General features: G+C 39.1%; 1 protein-coding gene and 1 pseudogene across 2 annotated transcripts in view; one reads left to right on the top strand and one right to left on the bottom strand.

Annotated features, from left to right (window-relative positions):
* The window catches only part of Spef2 (sperm flagellar 2), an 86,595-nt gene that overhangs the window by 63,489 nt on the left and 465 nt on the right, over nucleotides 1-22,641 (bottom strand). For both annotated transcript variants that reach the window (XM_045133102.1, XM_004652512.2), the window contains exons 2-3: nucleotides 12,077-12,179; nucleotides 1,272-1,524 (exon numbers count right to left, since the gene is read on the bottom strand). In XM_045133102.1, coding sequence (XP_044989037.1) covers nucleotides 1,272-1,524; nucleotides 12,077-12,179 — 356 coding nt within the window. The remainder of the gene's footprint in view (nucleotides 1-1,271; nucleotides 1,525-12,076; nucleotides 12,180-22,641) is intronic.
* On the top strand, nucleotides 8,752-10,745 carry LOC123454177 (annotated as a pseudogene).

The raw sequence follows: 22,641 nt of genomic DNA on the forward strand, positions 1-22,641 counted from the left end.
CCTTCATCAATGGCAGCTCTTACAAGTTGTTGTATATTGTATACTTCAAACTATGTAGAGGTTCAGTGCTGAGGCAGGTAGAAATAATCACCATAGTTTATACAGTTAGAAAAGCAGCTTGGAATTTTCTCAGTGAGTGGCTCAGAGTTACTGAACATTCAGCTTAATCTCATATTTAGCTGCTCATGATTGCTGACTCTATGTTGCTACCAGATTTATAATGGTGTACAAGAAAAGTAGACCAATCTGAAATGCAGGTGGCTCTCACAGCTATTATCACTGCATAAACTAAATTTATTGCTTTAGTTATTTCCATTTATGTTCAGTGTTTTACACAAGTGCAGCACTGGCTAATAATTTTAGCAGTTTCTCTCACCATTAAAGAAATACCAAAGACACTAGAGGATCAACTGAAAAGTTGTATGAATTAATTCAAACACACTCACTGAATATTTGCAATGTTCAAAAGCACTTATAGTAGACATGGTTCTTTAATTTGAGGTACTCAAACTTTAAGATCTCATGGTAAAGAAACAATATTAGCATCAGGAAATAACTGTGTCCTGGATTTTGTAAAGGAAAACCCCATGCACACTGGGAAGACTGGGTAGTTTATATGGTAAATCCAAGTTTGGAAAGGAGAAAACATGATAATGGAGTGTTTGAGGATGGTGAGGGAAGAAAAAGCAGCAATATTTAAGTTGTATTAAAGGACATATTGTCAAGCTTGAAAGAAATAAAGGATGTATGGTGAATATTGTAAAGAAATAAAGTGAGCTGTTGGTCAGAGAGACACACAATGTCCCCAAAATAACGCAGGTCATTGTCAAAGGACTTGGTGACCTGCGAAAGCTGTAGTTAAAACTATTTAGTGAATGATTTTGAAGTTTGCTAGAGACAGTAATATGTGGAAAACAGAACCTTTCTGAGCTAAAGAAGAATCAAATGAATGTGGGATTTTGAGGATATTCATTTGCTGCTACACAGTAGGGAGCCCAGGGTTCAGGAGGTATGCTACCAGGCTGCTGCTTTGGCTCAGGGAGATCTGAGCAGGTACAATGAGGAGAGGTGGAAAGGGAGGAGTTGACAGAAAAGGACTAGAAATGTGGTTTGGAACGAGGGAGGTATCAAATGTAGATAAATGGATTCAGATATTCTCACACATGATGCCCACAGAGCTTCTTTGAGAATATAATCCCTATGATAACACTTTCTCACTTTCTCACTACCAACTTTTACACCGGGGCATGCCAGTACGGCTCTGTACCCACCTCTCGAAAAGCTTCACTTTTCATGCTTTGGAGCCTTATGCTTGCCTGAGGTTGCATTGTCTGTAACTCCACTGCAGTCAGCCCTGCCTTCTTCTTTTTCTGGAGAGCAATGTACAACTGGTACAGGAGCTTCGTGGCCGCCCCAGGCTTTTCTGTGATGATGCTTTGAGCCACATTCTGATCAAACTGCACACCCAGAAGGTGAAGTGTTGGCTCCAAACGGGAAAAATTATTAAGTTTGGCAGTTGCACCCCTGAATGCAAGAATATTTTTATAATTACACATTTGCGCTAAGGTAAAAACAAACATGAAATGTTAGATATATTGTCATGATATGATACTATGAATCACTCATGCTGTTTCAAATGTAGCAGCCCTCTTTCAAAGAAGTTAGTCATGAAAATACATGGAGATTTTCTTTGATTGGCCATTTCTATGTGAAGTCTAACCATTTAATTTTTCCTTGAATGGTTAAACAAATATTAATAACTTTTATGGAATTTTATTTTTTCTTAATTTTTTAAAAAAATTTATTTGCGAGAAGAGTAGGAAGAAAGACAGATGGAGAGAATGTGCATTCCAGGGCCTCAAGTCATTGCAAACAAACTCCAGAGACATGCATCACTGTGCATGTGGCTTTATGTGGGTACTGGGGAATTGAAAATGGTTGTTAGGCTTTGCAGACAAGTACCTTGATTGCTGATCCATCTCTCCAGTCCAATCTTATATAATTTTGTGCTATAAATTGACAGCAGACATTTTATGGGATGTCAGTACAGAAACATTACCAAGTGTCTTCTTCTAAGTAGAAAATCAATTTGAAAAAGTATTTCATTCTCAACACAAAACTGCAGTATAAATGCCATTTCTTTAAGCAATATTATTACTAGCGTTTGAAAATGTCCTAAATATTTCATTGACAGTTGTAACAGTGATCCTTTCAGGCCCTGTTAGTCATGTTTAATGAAATGATATTAGCCATGCAATCCATTTCATTATGTAATGTGCAGTACAGAGTTTTGAAATTAAAGACTTTGTAATTAGAAGTCATATATATTTTGTTGTATGATTTTTTATCAAACTTACATCATATTTTCTAAGAAATTAATTAATTCATTAATTTACTCCCTCAATTAACATTTCATTTAAAAACTACTTGTACTGAGAATTTATCTATTCATTAATGAAATACAGTTTGGAGCTAGGGAGATGGCTCAGTTGGCAATGTGCTTGCTACACAAACATGAGGACATGATTTGTTCCTTATGAGGTAGGGTATCGCTCTAGCCCAGGTTGACCTGGAATTCACTATGCAGTCTCAGGGTGGCCTCAAACTCACAGTGATCCTCCAGGATCTGATTTTGATCCCCTGTGCTCATGTAAAAGCTGGGCATGGTGGTGTACACCTATAATCCCAGTACTGGGGAGGTGGAAACAGGAGGATCCCTAGGGCTTGTCAGCTCACTAGTGTAGTATAACTGGTGAGTTCCAAGTTCAGCAAGGGACTGTGTCTCACAAACTAAGGTGGAGGGATGGAGAGATGGCTTAGCACTTAAGCTCTTGCCTTTGAAGCCTAAGGACCCCTGTTTGAGGCTCCATTCCCCAGGAACCATGTTAGCCAGATGCATGAGGGGGCACATGCATCTGGAGTTCATTTGAAGTGGCTGGAGGCCTTGGTGTGCCCATTCTCTCTCTCTCTCTCTCTCTCTCTCTCTCTCTCTCTCTCTCTCTCTCTCTCTTTCTCAGCCACTTTCAAATAAATAAATAAAAATGAACATAAAAATTTAAAAAAATAAGGTGGAGAACGACCTCTGCTCTCAATTTGTACTTGTGTGTGTACCCACACACGCCTGCATACTCATATGCATAGAAACACACATGCACACCACACACAAAATCTATTAGAGAGTTCCAGATAAGAAGTAGTCACTGGCTTTCAGGCCTTCATGGTTATTATGAAAGATAGACTGGTAAACAAGTGGTGAAATTTTGAGGTGAAATAATAGTGGTCTCATATGATCTATGGCTGTTAATTTTCCTGAGACACTATAACTGATGGAAAGCAAAAATATTGAATGCATCTTTGACTTTTGTGACTGTCTATGATCAAGCCAGATATAATATCAATTTTAGCCTTTGACTTGACATCTTTTTACTTCCTACCAGGATGTACTTGACATACATTTGAGTGCCTATGGAAAAAAAATGCCTACAGTCCCATATGCTTTACCCATTGCATTGCATTTATAATGATAGAGACTGAACGCTTACCTGCCCAGGCGTTGCGCTGGGTGATTATGGTCAGAAGCACCATAATTCAGGTGGGAAAATACAAAAGCAAACATTAATCTAAAATTTGCCAAAGGTTACCCCTGCATGTAGAGTAACACCCCCCTTCTCTCACTTGAATTATTATTTGGTTTCCACAATACAGTGTAAGCCCATAAACATCATGGCTTCATTCTCTATTATGTTTTAAAATGGCTTTTATGAATTAGCCTCAGTTCTTAAGTGTAGCAGACAGCTTCAGATACTCTGAAATGAATTTCCAGACCAGGCACAATTATAGAATAAGGGACTTATTGAAGCTTAGAGATCTAGGGGAAGCTCCATAATGACAGAGGATGCTGGCCTGCTTTCTCAGAATCAAAGACAGACAAGGAAGCACAAGCCAAAAGCCAAAAGTCACACACCACAGCACACTTCAGGAACTCCTGCTAGGCACACTGTGCATATCTTTAGATTGAAATCTCAAACCCACCACCACACCTTCAGATCCACCCAGTGACATTGCCTCCAGCCAGGTGGCTGCAGATGCAAGCTACAAACTAATAAAGCACTGAATATCCTGGGGGCCATCTATTCAACTACCACATCAAGGTTACAATGCATCTCTCTGGAAGATTTTATGAATATTCTAAATTTTGAACAAATTAAACTGGGGAACAAAACACATAAATTGGTGGAAGTCCATCCTTGGTAAGGCAGGTGCACAGTCAGCATAAGAGGATAATCAGCAGTTGTTTTTGAACATAGAAAAACAGCTGGGATATCTTTGCTCTGGAGATAGAGCATGTGATGTAAATGGGGGCCTCCAAGGGAATAAGGAACCTGTATGGGAAAATGTCTTCTCCCTGTCTAGTTGCACTCTTTCCTCCTCCTTCTACTTGACTCCTTGCCACTTGGTTGGAGAACATTCCTTTTGCAACATAAGTAGTGCTATCCTCTAAGATATTCTTATTTCTTCACTTTTGTTTCCTTTTAACTACCCCACTGAATGTTCTGCCTATGGTAAGGACTAACAATATTCCAAAGAAGAGAATTTATTCAAAGCTTAGTTATTTCAAAGACATGTATCTTCAAGTTAGTAGCAGCATATAGTTTGCAGTTTCATTTCAGATGAAATTAAGAACATAAAACAGGGCTGTTGATATGGTTCAGCAGTTAAGGCACTTGCCTACAAAGCCAAAGGACCCAGGTTAAATCCCCAGGACCCAGATAAGCCAGATGCATAAGGTGGTGCATGCATCCAGAGTTTGTTTGCAATGGATGGATGCCCAGGTGTGCCCATTCCCTCTCTCTCCATCTCTCTGCCTCTTTCTCTTTCTGACAAATGAATAAAATAAAATGACATTCTTTTTAAAAAGGAATATTAAACACATTGGACAAGATTCCCACATCATGAGTCTTGGTACTAAGTGGTCAATTCATTTTCTAAACAACAGGCTTTTTGTAAAAGATCCTTTTCACACCAACTACTCTATCTGCATCACAAAGTTCATACCTATGAATTACTCATCTTTATACATTTAAAAGCCCATGTACCATGAGAAAAATTGGGTTATTCCAAGAACTCAAGATGGATGATACTTGAGTGTCAGCAAAAGTAAATTGCTCTCCCCACATTAAGGAATTCAATGACTCTCAGTGGGAAATAATGTTATTTTCAGTCCATAACAAGCAGGGTGATTTCAGAGGGCACATCCCTGAATAAAGGTAGGGCCAGGGTATTATTACAGCCTGTGTTCAGTTTGCTAAATCCTTTCCTTGGCATGGAACTGCTTCATCCCCAAAGAGTGTCCTTTTCTTTTGCTCATAGGCTTCTCTGAACATTGTATATGGGTCTTTACAATGACGTTCAGCCTGATGAGACCCCCCTCTTCCTATCTCATTCAAAGACTTCATGCATTATGTCTATAAGAACCATTTAGAACAAGCATCCTTCTGCACCCATAGAATATTGTTTAACCTCTGATGCTTTTAGAACATTTGCAATGGAGTTGAGAAGTAAGTAGTTAAGTCATTCCTTAAACATGTTGGTCAACTTTCTGTGACAGTTACTCTAATCAGAACCAGCATAAACAAACAAATACAACTTAATGTGATAATGAAAGGGATGGCCACAGTGTTGTTAAACCAAAGAGAGAAAGAGGTCTATGGGGAAATAAAGGATGGATAGTTAGCTGTGTTTTAAGAATTAATTAAAATTTCTCATTGTGGAAGTGAAAGAATATTAATATGCAAAAATAGAAGATATAATAAAACACATGATATATGTATAGATCAGATGAGGGTGGTTGTTAATGTGGCTGTGCCTGAAAAATGTGGCTCCCTCTGTATAATTTGCTTGGAGACATAGCCATTTATTAACTACAAACACATTTATGAAAAACAAAACTAGCATCATATCTATGTGAGATCCTGCAAATGAAACGAACAAACAAACAAAACATCCTGATGCCTCTTGCTTCAAGGGGTTTGAATGTATGAATATGCTATGTTTGATACAAAGGAAACAGTGAAGAAGATAAAAACAGGTAGGTGAGTTTCTAATTTTCATAACGGAGTATTAGCAATAGGATTGGAAAGTGTACGACATTCAAGTCACTGCAAAGCTTGGAGAAAAGAAGGGTGTGAACACGGCCTGCCTACCCTGGAATCCCTACACCTCTATGGCTCATCCGGCTTCCATGGTGGTAGCAAGAGGACAGGCAGATGAGGCATCTGGGTGAACTGAGAAGAAGCTTGGGCTATGCCTTTGAGGCAGAGGTGTGTGATATGAGATGTTGGTATACATTAACATATTACCTAGATGGCTGGAGAGATGGCTTAGCAGTTAAAGCACTTGCCTGTGAAGCTTAAGGACCCAGGTTCAATTACCTAGAACTTATGTAAACCAGATGCACATGGTGGCATATGTGTCTGGTGTTCATTTGCAGTGGCTGGAGGCTTTGGTGTGCCCATTCTCTCTCTGTGTCTCTCATATAATAGATAAATAAGAAAATGAAATTAAAAATACATATATTACATATAGACTGGTTGGACACAGCAATAAAAGGGGTTCTCCTGTATGGAAATGTATTTTCAGTGGTTTCTCTTGGGCCACACACATGCAGCATATTCTCATTGTGAAAGTATGAGGTACCAGACATTCTTTGGCTCCGAAATACTGCATCATGGGCATGGCTCCTTGGAGATAAACACAACTAAGTAAAACTGAGGGGAAAGGATCAGGATGAAAACTATAGGTCTGTGTCAGCTTAAGGATGGCAGAGTAAATACCCCCCAAATTGGTCCTTCCATAGAGGCCAAAGAGCACTGATGACAATATTAAAAAACAAGCCGGGCATGGTAGTGCACACCTTTAATCCTGGCACTCAGGAGGCAGAGGTAGGAGGATCACCGAGAGTTCAAGGCCACCCTAAGACTACATAGTGAATTCTAGGTCAGCCTGGGCTAGAGTGAGACTCTACCTTGAAAGAACAAAGGAAAAGAAAATATGAAAAATATCAGCTTTTCATAACTCTGGATATATTAGACAAGGGCTTGCAATAATACTAAGAATATTTATTTGAGAAAACATAACTGCTTATTCCCAGCAAGAACAGATTGTTTCTTATCATTTTAACTCACATCCTTCTACTTCCAAGGTAACTGAAATCAAGCAGGTTTGGAAGCCCTGTAGCTATAAAACCCAGTAGTACAGCAACAAAATCAGAAAAGGCAGTCAGATTTGAAGTTCCTCAGAAAAAGTCACATCTCAAAAGGACTGTGGCTGGCCTGCTGGCTGCTGCAGAAAGCCCTCATGTCAGTATTTGTCAGTATTTGCCCTGACTTGAAGCACGTTCATTGGATATAGCCCCATTCCAAGTATATTCATAAGCAAATACACAGTAGATCTTGGAGACCACATCTTACTGAGACAGTGATTTCAACCAGCACAAACTAGAGCCTTTATATAATTTAAGGAGGATTTGAGAATGAGATGTGCATGGGGGGCTTTGTAGGTTTCACAGCTCCTGAACACCTGTAACATCACATGAATGTGGAGAACATTGTAAATGCTTTGAAAAGAATTAAGAGTGTTCAAACACCTCACATTTCTCACCTTGCCCTAAGAGGAGGAAGGAATGACTAGGGCATGTGTAAGAACTTGACAAAGCATTGAAAATATGCTTCAACCCACAGAGTGATTCAGCAAAGGAAAACTTCCAGGTTCAAGCATGTCAAGCCCTCTCTTGTTCGCTGGTGGACTATGAAGCTAATCAGGGAGAGGCTGTAGATGCTGTACACAGCAAGGAATATTGACTACAGAATGAGTCCATGAAAGTCACGAGACAAACAAAAAGCCATTGCAGCAATAGCAACAACAACCAGTACTGGGAGACAGGATACTCTGAGATGCCACATTATCTTACTTTAAATGTCTACTTTAAAATATTTGATTTTACTTACATATTCATTAGAGAGAGAGAAAGAGGCAGATAGGTAGATACAGAGAGAAAGAGAGGCAGAGAATGAGTGTGCCAGGGCCTCTAGCTACTGCAAAAGAACTACAGACACATGTGCCACCTTGTGTATCTGGCTTACATGGGTCCTGGGGAATTGAACCTGTGTCCTTAGGCTTTGCAGGCAAAGAGTGTAACCACAAAGCAATCTATCCAGCCCAAATGTCCAATTTTTGATAATTATGAAACATGCAATAAACAGAAAATCACAGTCCATTCATAAGGCAAAAAGCCAACAGAAATTCTCCTAGTTAAGTTTAGCATCAAGACCTGACAATGGCTATTACAACTATATTCAAAACTCTAAGAGAAATCATTTTGAAAAAAAAAAATAGAAGGATGAGAACAATGTGTCAACAACAAAGAAATACCAACTACATGGGGGGAAAAAAGGACCCAGTGATACTCTGGAATTTAGAAGCATCTGAAATGAAAAATTCCTGCAAGAATTCAGCAGCAGCTTGGAACAGGCTGCAGAGCAAATCAAAGCTGCATCTGCTAAAATTATTCTGTGGCAGAAAAATAAGAAAAGAAAAAGCAAAGAACTGATAAAATGAGTAGAACTGTAAAACACCAAAAGCATAAGTCATCAGAAAATAATTAGGTAATATGGAATTTCTCAAACGTGGAAAAATTGTGCCCAAGCAATATCACTTAAAAAGCAAGAAGTGGTGGCTGGAACTCCAGCCAACATGGCGGCCGAGCATAAAACCAAGTTGTCCGAAGAACCTACCGTGAATGAAATTTATGCAAAGGGCATTGGATTCAGGAACCAAGAAGCAACTATAAGAGCCAGAAAAGGAGATCGCTAGTAAAGAGCACTGGTACTTGGATTTGCCGGAGCTTAAAAAAAAGAGATTTTCATGATAGGACAGCAGAGTTCCAGGTTGGGTGAAGATCTTCTCCATGGAAGGATGGCATCAGAGGATTTAATCCTGAAGCAAATAAATCAATGCTTCAAATGAATGCTCAGGTCAAAGCACAAGAAGAAGAAACAGTAGAGCTCAATGGGTTGGATAGCGAAATGGCGAGAACGTGTGAGACCTTAGTGAGACAACTGGACAAAAGTTTGCCAAGGAGAGGGACTGTGCCAAGTATGAAAATGAAAATGGAAACATAAAGTCAATATGTTCTTAAATCCCCAAGATTAAAATGGATGCGTGAAAACTGGACTCTAGGTGCCTGTGAACACAGAAGCATTTGGAATTTATCGTGACAGTGTCTCTGTAGTAGTTAATACTCTAATGATAATTTGTAAAGAATAAACCTTAGCTGGGCATGGTGGTTCATGCCTTTAATCCCAGCACTCGGGAGGCAGAGGTAGGAGGATCACCATGGGTTCAAGGCCACCCTGAGACTACATAGTGAATTCCAGGTCAGCCTGGACTAGAGTGAAACACTACATCGAAAAACAAAACAAAACAAAAGGATAAACCTTAGGGCTGGAGAGATGGCTTAGTGGTTAAGCACTTGCCTGTTCAGTCTAAGGACCCTGGTTCTAGGCTTGATTCCCTAGGACCCACATAAGCCAGATGCACAAGGTGGTACATGCATCTGGAGTTTGCTTGCAGTGGCTGGAGCCCTAGTATGCCCATTCTTTCTCTCTCCTGCCTTTTTCTTTCTGTCCATCACTCTCAAATAAATAAATAAAATAAAATTTAAAAAAAGAATAGACCTTAGAGTTTTAATTGAAAATAATTTGGGAAGCGTGCTGTCTTGAGAAAGATGTGTAATAGATGTTGTACATCCTTTTTTACTGGTATTCATAATGAATACAATCTGAGTCCTTTCTCTTTGAATGTATGAGGCACAGAAGCTTCCTAAAACAAACTTATGTAACTTTTATTTATTCATACACATTGTTCTCCAGTTATTGGTAGAATTACCTGAATTGACTGCTAAAAGTTGATGCCATTGTTTAAATTCACCTTATATTTATGTTATTTTAAATTACTAATGTTAAACCGATTGACACATTTAATTTGGATCCCCTGTTATGAGAATTTGTCATATGTAAATTCATCAAGAACAAACATGCCTCTCCACCCTGAAATATTTGCCTACTATACCTGTCTGTTTCTAGTACTTTGAAGAGAGAAGTGGTTGTTGTTTGTTTAAGATAGCTAATTTAGTGGTGGTGGTGCTGAGCTCTTTTCAAAATGTTTTATAATAAAAATCCATTCTCATGTACTATTTGTTTTCTTATATTTTGAAATAATAAAGTTAGTCTAATTCAGTCATGTAATTTATACAAATAGTAACTTTTATAAATACTAGCTGTTGATTTAGAATATAGTGATATTATTAGGTTGAACCATAAAATTCTTTTTTGGGGGTCTACAACTACACCCATTTTCTAGTCTGAACCCTATTCTAAATGCTAATGCCCAAAGCAGCTATTTTTTAACTCTTTTTGTTTATTTTTTATTTATTTATTTGAAAGTCACAGAGAGAGAAAGAGGCAGATAGAGAGACAATGAGAGTGCCAGGGCCTCCAGCTACTGCAAACGAACTCCAGATGCATGCGCCCCCTTGTGCATCTGGCTAACATGGGTCTTGGGGGATTGAGCCTTGAACCGGGGTCCTTAGGCTTCACAGGCAAGCGCTAAACTGCTAAGCCATCTCTCCAGCCCCAAAGAAGCTATTTTTAAAAAAGCAAGAAACTATAACAGAAAAAGAATTGTAAAACATTGATTTGACTAGAGACTTTTCCTTAGAATGTATAAATAACACTTGTAAATAAAAAATAACAACACATCAGTTTAAAAATAGATAAAATTAGAACATTATGTCAATAAAAATAATAAATAAATAAATGTTCAGCATCACTAGTGATTAGAAAAATGCAAATCAAAATCAGAAAGTGTAACTTTTTAGCTTACCAGGATGACAACAATGAAAATACATACAATAGTTTGATAAAGAGGTAGCAGAATAGAAACTCTTATACACTGCTAATATAAATATAAATGTCATGCTGGAGAAATGGCTTAGTAGTTAAGGTGCTTGACTGCAAAGTCAAAGAACCCAGGTTCAATTTCCCAGGACCCACATAAGACAGATGCACAAGGTGGCACACACATCTGGAGTTTGTTTATAGCAGCTGAAGGACCTGGCATTCCCATTCTCATTCTCTCACTCTCTCTCTTTCAAATGAATAAATAAAAATTAAAAAAATTAAAGAATAAATATAAACGAGATAGGCACTTAAAAGTACTGCTTATATTCTCCTTCAAATGTAATCATGGATATAACCCAGCACTTCCAATCCCAGGCATGTACTCAAGAGGAATATAACATCAATGTAAAACACAATGGTCATAGTAGATTGTTTATACTAATCCTTAATTAGAAACTCAAGCATGTAGTGACTGATGGGCAAATGAAAGTGGCAAAGCCTATTTATAAATTGAAATTGACTATAAGATAAATGGGAGACATGAAGAGAACAGGGATGGACACATTATCCTAAGTGGGAAAAGTCAAAAAAATAAAAATAAAAGCCATATGTTTTGTGAGTCCATTGATACATACTGTGTAGAGTTGGCAAGCCCAGCGACAGGAAGTAGATTAATACCAGGGGCTCACTGACTAGTGGTGCTGGCTGTGGTATAACAAATATATGGCTATGCTAAAAATACCCACTGAATTGAAAAGTTTTAAATGGAACATTATGATCTAAAATTATGTCTCAGTGTAGTTGCTAAAACAAAACAATCTGTTTTCATTATTAGTTAAAGTATGTGTTATATTTTTAAAACACAAATAATAATGCTAACTGAATGTCCAGGGCATGTATCATTTCTTTACTTCAAAGAAGGAAGCTTCAATTAAACAAAGAGGGAATCGTGTGGCCTAAGATTGCAGATATGTGGAAGATATCGAGAAGAGAGTTTTGCTGAGATGAAGTCTTGCTGAAACCAAACATTTTTTTTTCTCCTTTGTACTCTTAAGATAGATAACAAAGGTCCAAGCGCCTATGGAAATATCTTTTGAAGTAAGTAAACTGTCACGAACCTGCTTTCTGAAAATTCTGAGAAATCTTCCTGAAGTTCAAACTTGTGCAGAACTTCTCCAATCAGATAGCCATTGGAAAATGCCTTTGCAAATGACTTGGGATCTGAGTTTAAAACATGGAGATAAAATAGTGAGCATAATGTTATAATGTAACGTGACAGCTAAAACACTATAATTGAACTTGAACATAAAATGGCAGAAATGTCTTTAAAGACCAATATAAGAGATTGAAGCTTAATAGCAGACATCAAAATCCTCAAAGATAAACCAATCCCTGGTGATAAATGAAATTTTGAAAGAAGTAGAAGATAATATTTGATTAAAATTAATCAAAACAACTCATAAAAATGATAAAACCTTAGGTCAAAAAATAAACTCTGAAGGTATTTATGAAACTATATCCTAGTATATTAGTCAGACAATGGACAATGATAGCATATTTGGTTCAATGTAATGGTTTTAAATACAATTTTAACCTAGTAAGCAATGAAATCTTACTAAAATCCCTTGTGACTTTAAAGCTAGACCTTACTGAACATAACCTTACTCTTGCTTTATGGTTGAGAAAGCTTACTATCATCTGGTTTATGTGCAATTCAATGATAGCTATGAGGCCAGAGGAAGGTGTTGGAACCTTGGTGGTCTGCCCCTTGCTAGCTATATAATCTTGGATAAGTAACTTTTTGAGCTTCTATCTCCTTAGCTCCAGAACAGAAACAACTTTAGCATCTTACTATGGATTTTTAATTAAATTTACTTGTAACCAATAGATAGATATAACTGTGAAACTATGCCTGTTAATGAGGAAACATGATTCTCTGAGAAATGTATAGTGTGTCATGAATGCTTAAATCATATTAAATATATCTGTGTCCTCAAAGATTTGTTTCTTTATGAAAAATCTTTCAAAACCCTTTCAATCTAGATGCTTGAAATGGGAAGTTCACTTTTTTGCTTCTAGCTAACTTAGCACCCATTCAGCAATATTCCACATCTTCTCTTCTGCCGACTTCCCCCAGTGTTTGCTGACTGGCATTCTACTCTCAAGTTTCCTGAACTAACTCTCCATATGAGTGAGAGGATGGGGTACCTGCCCTGTGCTTGGCTTGTTTTGATTAGCAAACTGCTCTCCACTTTCATCCACCTTGTTTTAAATGACACAAGTTCATTCCTCTCAAAGAGCATAATGGCATTCCATTGCTAAAGATTACAAGTAATCCATGAGAATTGCTGGGCCTCATGCCTGCCATACAATAGTTCTATAATGATAAATGCTAAGAAATATTTCTTTCAAGTGTTCAGTGGAATTTTCTTTCTTTAAAAATTCCCCTGGGTTTGGCTCTCTTGTAGTTTTCTTATGTATGGAAGGGTACAGTTATGTTGATATTTAAGGCTGACATACGAAACTGGCAGACAACTAAAATCGTCAGGTGAAGCTGTCATCTTGTGAATGATTTAAAAATGCCCCATAAACATTTAACATGCTTCTATCCTTAGATGATAACCATCAAAATACTGTGTGTCAATCACTGCAGTATCACAAACACCATCCTATCAGATTGTTGTATTTTACCAATTTGACAAGTAACGAGGCTTATTGAGTAGCAAGAATAACTCTTTTTCATGCTTTGTAGAACTGACATTTGTTGCAAAGGTATAGGAGAACTGTTCTATGAAAGAGACTATACAGAAAGCACTTTCAAAAAACTCCAGAGCATTATAAGGGCTTTGTTGTGAATCTGACCTCAGTCCACAACTTTAAGATTTTCTTAGTATTTGTTCTTATAACACTTTATTCCCCAAATAATGTTCCAATTCTTAAGGTAACCCAATACAATCATAATATCATTTAAAGATGTTAAGTATTCCCTTTGATTCAGCTTACTCCTGGTGAATTGTAGAACTAATGAGAATTTAGGTAGACTCTGCTCATGCAATCTTTGCTTAACAAAAGAAAAAGAACAGGTAAGAAGTAGTAGGAAATGAAATGTTTGTATCTACAGGTCACTCTACAAACAACTAAAGAATCTTCACTTATAAACTCCAGGAAAATAAAAAAAAAAATTTACACTCAAACTTGTTTTCAGTCCTAGTTCCTTGGAGGAAGGAACTAGTTCTTAAAAATGAAGTCTGACACTTATATCCATGGTCTTAAGCAAGATTATAGTCGAACAGGCCTGTTTTATTACTGTTTAAAAGCTTTTCAGGACAGAAAGGAATCATTCAGAATTGATGAGCTAAAGCCATCTTTGTCCCTGTCAAACTGTGTCTTAGTTTGGAACATTAATGTTGCTTTCAAAAAAGATCCTTAAAGGGCTGGAGAGATGGCTTAGCGGTTAAGCGCTTGCCTGTGAAGCCTAAGGACCCCGGTTCGAGGCTTGGTTCCCCAGGTCCCACGTTAGCCAGATGCACAAGGGGCACACGCCTCTGGAGTTCGTTTGCAGAGGCTGGAAGCCCTGGCGCGCCCATTCTCTCTCTCTCCCTCTACCTGTCTTTCTCTCTGTGTCTGTCTCTCTCAAATAAATAAATAAATAAAATAAAATAAAATATATAAAAAAAATCCTTAAAGACAGGTACCTTTGGAAGAAAAATTAATAATTCATAATTTATATTTGCTTCTTGAGTCAGCCAGCTCTACTGCACTGCCTGGAAGCTCCTTGCACCATGAGGCTGGCATTTCTGAATCAAGACACCCATTGCCCTGTGTCATTTTAACTTGGTGAACAACATGGGACCTTGTGATGCTACTAAAATGAGAACCACTGGCTTAGTCTTAAATTAAACACCTTCAGTGACTTCTGGCATAATACCCTGGCTGTCAAGCAAGTGAAACCCAATGCCTCCCTCTGCCCCCACAGGACAGAAATGTGCCATCACCTTTTCCTGACTCTTTGCTGCTGTCTACCCTCTTGAAGACACCCTGCCAGCCACCAGCACTGGCCTGGCTGCCACCACTGTCATGTTCCATCTGCGTGCTCTGCTTGTCCCTTCTGTCAATTGCTTCCTTCTTTCTGCTCTCTTTGCTTCTATCTTCCCTAATCCATCCCTTTGCAGTTGGTTTCTTTCTTTCTTTATTATTAGGGACACACTGTATGGATACATCATAGTTTGGTACCATCTTTTCCCTTGTCCCTGCCCCTACTCTGCTGGGGGTCCTCCTCAGTGGGGTTGCTGGTATTCTCCATGGGTTGTGGGTTATACTTTGTGAAGTCAGTAGTGGATTATTGTGGGGGTGGGGGGAGGCACAATGCCGCTGGGTGTGACATCCTAATCTGTGGCTCTTACAATCTTTCTGCCCCGCTCTTCCACAACATTCCCTGAGCCATGGTGGGTATATTTTATGTCTACGTCAATGATGAGCTCTAGTTTCTAATGTGTCATTTGGTCTAGAGCCATTGTCAGCTTCTATATGTAGCTTTACACCTGATCCTAGGCCATTGGGCTTTGGGTTCAGTTTTTGGCACACTGTGTTCTGTTCAGGGGCTGATGGTGTGTACCCAGCAAGCAGACTCCTTTGCTGACTGCCTGGTTCTGTGGTGTGAATAATGCCTGTTGTTCATGTTGATTCAGTGCCTGAAGTTCAGCCCATGAACAACTAGGGTATAGATTACTTTCTATCTCTCACCCTTGATGTTGCAAGACACATGGTCTATAGCAAATTATTCACTACAGAAAGGCCACTTGAAAAACATAAAATTCTAATCTACTTCCTTTGAAATGGCATGGCATATTAACAAAGCAATGTTGAGATATATAAAATAGAAACATATAGAGGTCAAATAAAAATAAGAATCACCTATGTATTTTATCATCAGGATAGTTTGTAATATGTAAGCATGTATAGAAACATCTGTCTGCAGATTTTTCATGACTAAAATACTTCAGATTTATTGGGTGCCTAGCCAACCAAAGGATCTCAATGAGTATAAATGATATTAAACAGTAGGAGCAACAAAGGAGAACATTGGAGAAGAGTGAAGAAACAAAAAAGAATGCATACAAGGAATTAGGTAAGGAAAAATTAAGTATACAAGCTATAAATACATAGATTAAAAAAATAAGCTGGGCATGGTGGCACATGCCTTTAATGCCAGCACTCAGGAGGCAGAGGTAGGAGGATCGCTGTGAGTTCAAGGCCACCCTGAGACTACAGAGTGAATTCCAGGTCAGCTTGAACTACAGTGAGACCCTATCTTGAAAAAAATTGAAAAAAAAATATCACCAAGACATAATAAGCCAAAAGAGAGAAAATAAGGAAGAGGGTAGTGGCAGAAAGAGAAACAATGAGGGGACAAAAAAGGAAAACCAGTTATTTTTCATTTGTTTTAACATGTTTTTCTCCCCAAGTTAACTAGTATGAGTATGATGACTTTTATGGTAGCCACCTCCAAGTATTCATCTTTACTGCTAATTGGCATTTCCCATAGGGAAGAAGTGACAAATTAACTCCAGGAAAATGAGCTGTGAACACTATAACAAGTGAATGAACTCTGGGGAGCCCAGTGACAATCTTTATCCTCAGACTAAAAGATTTTCTGCTGGGATTAAAGTTGTTCAACAGCAACCCAACTCTACCTCTAGATTTACAAGTCATAGGTCTGGTCCCCATCATTCAGGTTTAATTTGCTAAAATACATGATATAGGTCTCTTGATAGACAGCAGGTGAAATGGCACATGTGCTTCTCTGTGAGCTTGACCCACAGCCAGCTCGAGAGAGTATTTAAGGTCATCAATAGTGCAACGTGGTAATTAAAAGGATGCAGGATCTGGAAAAAGGCTTTATCTCATGCCTTACACAAGCCGCTTGAGCTTGTGCAATTAGACAGCCATAGTTTTCCATTTGTAAGAGAGGAGGAGTGATGGACTGTACCTCAGAAGAGTTGGTTTAAGGATTAAATGAGTCATCGCATGGAAAGTGCTCAGCACAAGCCCTGAACCACACTAAGTGCTCAGTAATAGTTTTTGTTCCTATTATTATAACCTCACATGCAAGAAAATAGGTCCTATTAGTTGCACATTCTATAAACTCAGTAATAAACATTCGATGATTACATTATGAACAAGTAGTATTTCAGGGCTAAGAAAGCAAACATTTGATTTTGTCCTTAAACTCAGATGCAGGCTCACTCCTAGGGTCAGATAGGATACAACATCTGCAACATCTGGGCAAGCACCTAGAATCAACTAATTTCTATAGAAGTATATTGAAATGTTCACATTCAATGGGATGAATAAACACAAAGACATGTTATAGCATTTCTTTTTAAAAATATTGTTTTATATTTTATTAATTTATTTGTTGGAGAAAGGAAGAAGCAGAGAGAGAGGGTGAGAGAGAGAGAAAGAGTGAGAAAGAGAATGGGTGCGCCAGGGCCTCCTGCTACTGCAAACGAACATCAGAGGCATGTGCCACCTTGTTCATCTGCCTTATGTGGGTACTAGGGAATCAAACCTAGGTCCTCAGGCTTTGCAAGCAAGTGCCTTAACTGCTAACCCAGCTCCCCATCCCCTTTCATAACTTTTCTGTTCCTATACTACTGGCAAATCATCATATTCAATGGGATGAATGAACAGCCTCATAGCATTTCTGGTTCTATATTGCTGCCAAATGAATAAAGGACAAATTTCAAGTGTCTCAAGGCATCTGACTTTTGGAATTGCAGAATAGAGACTGTGACATAGACCATTAAATACTCTGTAGTCTTTGTGCCTTTAATACAGGAGCAAAAACCCAACCTGAATTACAAATCCATTTCACTTAACTTTTTTCTTAAATAAAGCAAATTTTCTTTCTGTTTAGGGAGAGAAAAGCAGCTGGGAATGAGCCTGACCCTATGAGGCCTTGGCGTTCCTAGGAACTGGCCAGTGCTCAGGCCTTGGCATTTTTTTTTCTGCTGAGCATAACCAATTTCCCAGCACACTAACTTCAGACAAGGCTGCTATGTGACCCTGATGGATCAAGAAAGAAGCAAAATCCATCTCTAACTGTGTCTCAACCCAGACAAAACCAAGAAGCTGTACAAAATTCAAAAGGGGCCAAACATCTCCTAGGTCTGACCAATGTGCACAAACAGCTTTTGACACATCACCCTGTGCCTTGCTTCGTTCTCCCTCGTTCTAGGTAAGGCTCCTTAAGAAACTGAATCTCAGAATTTTCCTTTACTTGAAAGGATCCAGTTAAGAGTAAATCCCTGTTTCCATGATCCCTCCTCAAAAACTCCCCATGCTGGTCAGCCGTGGTGGCATATACCTGTAATCCCAGCACTCAGGAGGCAGAGGTAGGAGGATCACCATGAGTTCGAGGCACCCTAAGACTACATAGTGAATTTCAGGTCAGCCTGGGCTAGAGTGAGACCCCATCTGAAAAAAAGCACAAACCCTACTTTTCTCTGACATCCTCTTACAGAGATGCCCCACAATTCTCGCTCAGTAAACCAAGCTCATCCCGCTACGGCAGTGTCATCTGTGTCCTTTGGTTTTGGCTGAGGCACCTTAATAATATTTCCTTCCGTGCAAGACCAGATGTCTGACCTTGATACCTTTCTCCTTTGAAGGCTCTACCATCAATCACAAGGTTTATTATCTGAAATAAAATCTCAATTTCAATATCATGCACTGAAATTCAGTTGTAAAAATTATTTATATCATTCTTCTTGGAACCATGTCTTAAAACATTGGCTTGGGTTTATACACTGGCTGTCTCCTATTATATGGACTGTATTAGTTTCTAGCGAGTGGAATACAAGTTTAAAAAAAATATTTTTATTTATTTATTTATTTGAGAACAACAGACAGAGAGAGAAATAAGTGCAGAGAGAGAGAGAGAGAGAGAGGAAAGAGAGGAGAGGAGAGGAGAGAGAGAGAGAGAGAGAGAGAGAGAGAGAGAGAGAGAGAATGGGTGCACCAGGGCCTCCAGCCACTGCAAAGTAACTCCAGATGCCTGCGCCCCCTTGGGCATCTGGCTAATGTGGGTCCTGGGGGATTGAGCCTTGAACCCAGGTCCTTAGGCTTCACAGGCAAACACTTAACTGCTAAGCCATCTCTCCAGCCCAGAAGCCAAGTTTTAATCAAGAAAATTGCTGCTGAGCTAGTCACCAAATATCAATATATGCCAGAAGCAATATATTTTCTAACAATCCCAAAGATGATGCATGATAAAATGTGGTTTAGTGACACTTAGACAAAAGAAGGAATTAAGAGGCAGCAAGCCTGGTATCCTAGATGTACAACCACAAACTAAGCTTTAATCATATCTGATTTATCAGTACACCAAAGAAGAACGAAATAATGTCTGTCTTGGTCCATTACATGTTGCTGTAACAGAATACCACAGAGCAGGCAATTGAATGAAAAACTATTTTCACTCAATTCTAGGTATGAGAGAGTCCAGTTCTGAGGTGCCTCTATGTGGAAAGGGGCTTCTTGCTGCATCACAATATGGCAGATGGGATGGGAGGCAAGCTTATCCTTTTATCAGTAACCACTCCAACAGTGACTAAGTCCTATAATATGGACTTAATCCCTGACTTCATGACCTGAATGCCTCTTACAGACACATAGCTTATCACCCCCAGGAAGGCATGTCCAGAAGCCATAGATTGTTACTAGAAAATTTTCAGTGCCAGGGATGGGATACCTTCCAGTGAGTTGTTGGCCAGGGAGCTCCCTGTTGCCTTCCAAACATTATAGGATATTGCCAAGGCCCTTGGCTTCCCATGAGAAAGAGATGGTAAGACCCTATTGCTGAAGACTTCACATGCCTGAGAGGCAAAGTCACTGAGAAATCAAGCTGGTGCTGAGCAGAAAACCTTCTTCCTGTAGACCAGCCAACTGAAAGCTGGAGAAAGCTGCACTGTATGCAGCCTTACGGGGGACAGAAGTCATCAGTGGTGAAAACAGGGGACCCTGGAAGCCTCAAGTTTGCCTAGACAAGCCAAATGACTGAACCAGTGTAACAGTGGCATGTCTGCTCTGGGAGAAACCGACTGCTCTTTAATTGGACCGAAGGCCTGCTATATGGGAGGGAATATGTGCCTGATACTGAAAACCTAATCAAAAGTGTATGTTAGGGGAGGTCATGAACCTTAGGGGTATAAAGCCTGCTGTTGTCTGGATAAATGCATAATTACTCTCACCAAATTGCCCAGAAAGCACTATACTTAATGTTCATACTCATATATTAATGCTACTCTCACTTCTGGTTAGAGAAGCTTCTCTTTTCAGGTGGCGATGACCACTGAGATGACCCAAAAGGCAGCATAGTGCTGAGAAGAAGGGATGGAGGAGAGTCCAGCACTGAAACATCTCACACCCTCCAAGGCTCAGGGTCCATTGCGGATGAGGTGGCTGAAAGAATGTCAGAGCCAAAATAAGGGTACCAGTCCTTACATACAACTGTGTGGACAGAAATTGGCCTCGAAAGCCATGACTTAGCAATACCTACACAAGACCGTCATAATAGGAGAAAAAGATGATGACATCAAATTAAAGAAGAGACTAATGGAGAGAGGAAGGGGATATGACAGAGAGCAAAGTTATGAAAGGGAAAGTGGGGAGGGGAGGGAAATACCATGGTTTATTGTCTGTACATACAGAAGTTGTTAATAAAAATTGTATTTATATATATACATATATATTAAAAATTAAGTCAAAAATTATGGCAACTCAGCCATTCTTTCTATAACTGCACAGTAATTCATAGTATGAGTAAGGCATCATTATGTACCTGTTACTGTTACGCTATTGGAGGATATTAAGAATGTATCTGGCTTCCTTTTATGTTCCATAAACAACACAGCAGTATGCAGCTTTATTAAATAACGCTGTACATTGGTTGGTGATATTTGAAGACGATAGCTGGTGAAAGGCAAGCTTCTGCATTCAATGTGTTCTGAGCATCGTTTTAAATGTTTCACATTTATTCTCTCATTTAATCTTTATACGACTGATGAGCTGTCATTACTAAGGCAAATAACTGTTCATGGCTAGTATGAGTAGGGAAGCAGCGGATAAGAGATGGATAACAGATTTCACCTTCTGTATTCCTGTCTCTGTGTCCTTGCTCTAGCACAACTCTTATCCAGATATCACCAAACTACTTTCTTTAGAACTTACATGCACTGTCCCTCTATGACAAATTATTTGGCTTTCTACTGTACTCCCCAGACAAACCTATGTGAAGGTGAGACCTTTACAGGAGGTAGTATTTGCTTAATTACACTGATCGCATCTTGTTTCCAGACATGACTGTGTCCATTCTCTGCACTCAGAGAAGCCCTTTACATGGGGAGCTTCTCTTCCTCAAAGACTGTCTCTTTAGACATCTTACTGCAACTGGGATCCGCAAATGCCTGTGCGTTTCCAGTGCTTGAAAAGGAATTAGGATGGGGCTTCTGCTAACCGGTTCCAGATTTCCACCTCAGGAAAGCAGATGCCAGGGGGTTTTCCATTTATAGCTCATGGTGTTATAATTCGTATTTTAAAAGTTGCCAGGCTTTTAATCTTCACAGAATGAATTCATTCTTCCTTTCAAAACCAAGTTTCCCAAAACTTATTACAATTATAACAGCATCTACTGTTTTTATGTTTCTGATTAATTTTATTTATTTTTACCCAAAGTGTTTCAGTGTGCAAGAGTCCTAGGGAATTGAGCAAAGGCTGTGGTTTTCATAATCAAATAAATGAACCAACTCAAACTAAGAAATCAGTGCTGTTTTTAGTAGAGAACAATGTGGGGACATGATATGATATCTTGGGCTCTATCATGAGAGTGAAATAAGAAACGATAAATGGTAAATACTGTCCAGAATTCAGCATCATATTTTAGGAGAAAAACTGTGTCAAAGACAATGACATAGAATCCTGGGGAAGACATTGTTGCTACTTATGGCAGGTGGAAATGACTTGGCAAACAAACCCGACGTTTATGCCTCAAGAAACGCAACTGGAGATGCTCAGTGCTACACATCCCTGTGCTGGTTATAAGTACTTTGCACCTGCAGAAACACCTCTGATCTAGCAACTTCTATGAATAGTCTGAGGTTGGACTCACAACACTTCCTCTCTGGGAACAAGCTGGCACAGGGGCTCACTTGGTAATACCTACTGAAGAGGTTTGAATTGCAAACCTCTACCTTGAGGAATAAACCACCCCTGGTGGCAATGAGTTTCCACTCAGGAAACAGCAGTGAGGTGGACAGGGATTGTGATGCAGGGCCGGGCTTGGAAGAATCAGCTGTTACTACAGATCTGCAAGTGTTTGTAACTGCCTTTTCGGTAGTGAGATTTAGGCTGTTTGGGTAGTCACTTCACAATTAGGACAAAATCAAGCAGTGAATAAGGCCAGCTTAGAGCTAGGGTAAATAATGCCAACAAATGGCTAACGTTTGTAAGCGGAGTTTAACGTTTCTAAAATTGACAAATGTTACCATATTCCACATTAATCCATTTTGCATACGTGTTCCTTCCCCCCACCCACCCACCGAGAGTTTAAGGAGGAAGAGTATGATTGGACCCAATCAATGTTGGAGGAAGCCCACGGTTGGAAGGTGTCACTCCTCCCTCC

The sequence above is a fragment of the Jaculus jaculus genome, chromosome 13, assembly GCF_020740685.1.
Source record: "Jaculus jaculus isolate mJacJac1 chromosome 13, mJacJac1.mat.Y.cur, whole genome shotgun sequence".
In the NCBI taxonomy this organism is placed as follows: Eukaryota; Metazoa; Chordata; class Mammalia; order Rodentia; family Dipodidae; genus Jaculus; species Jaculus jaculus.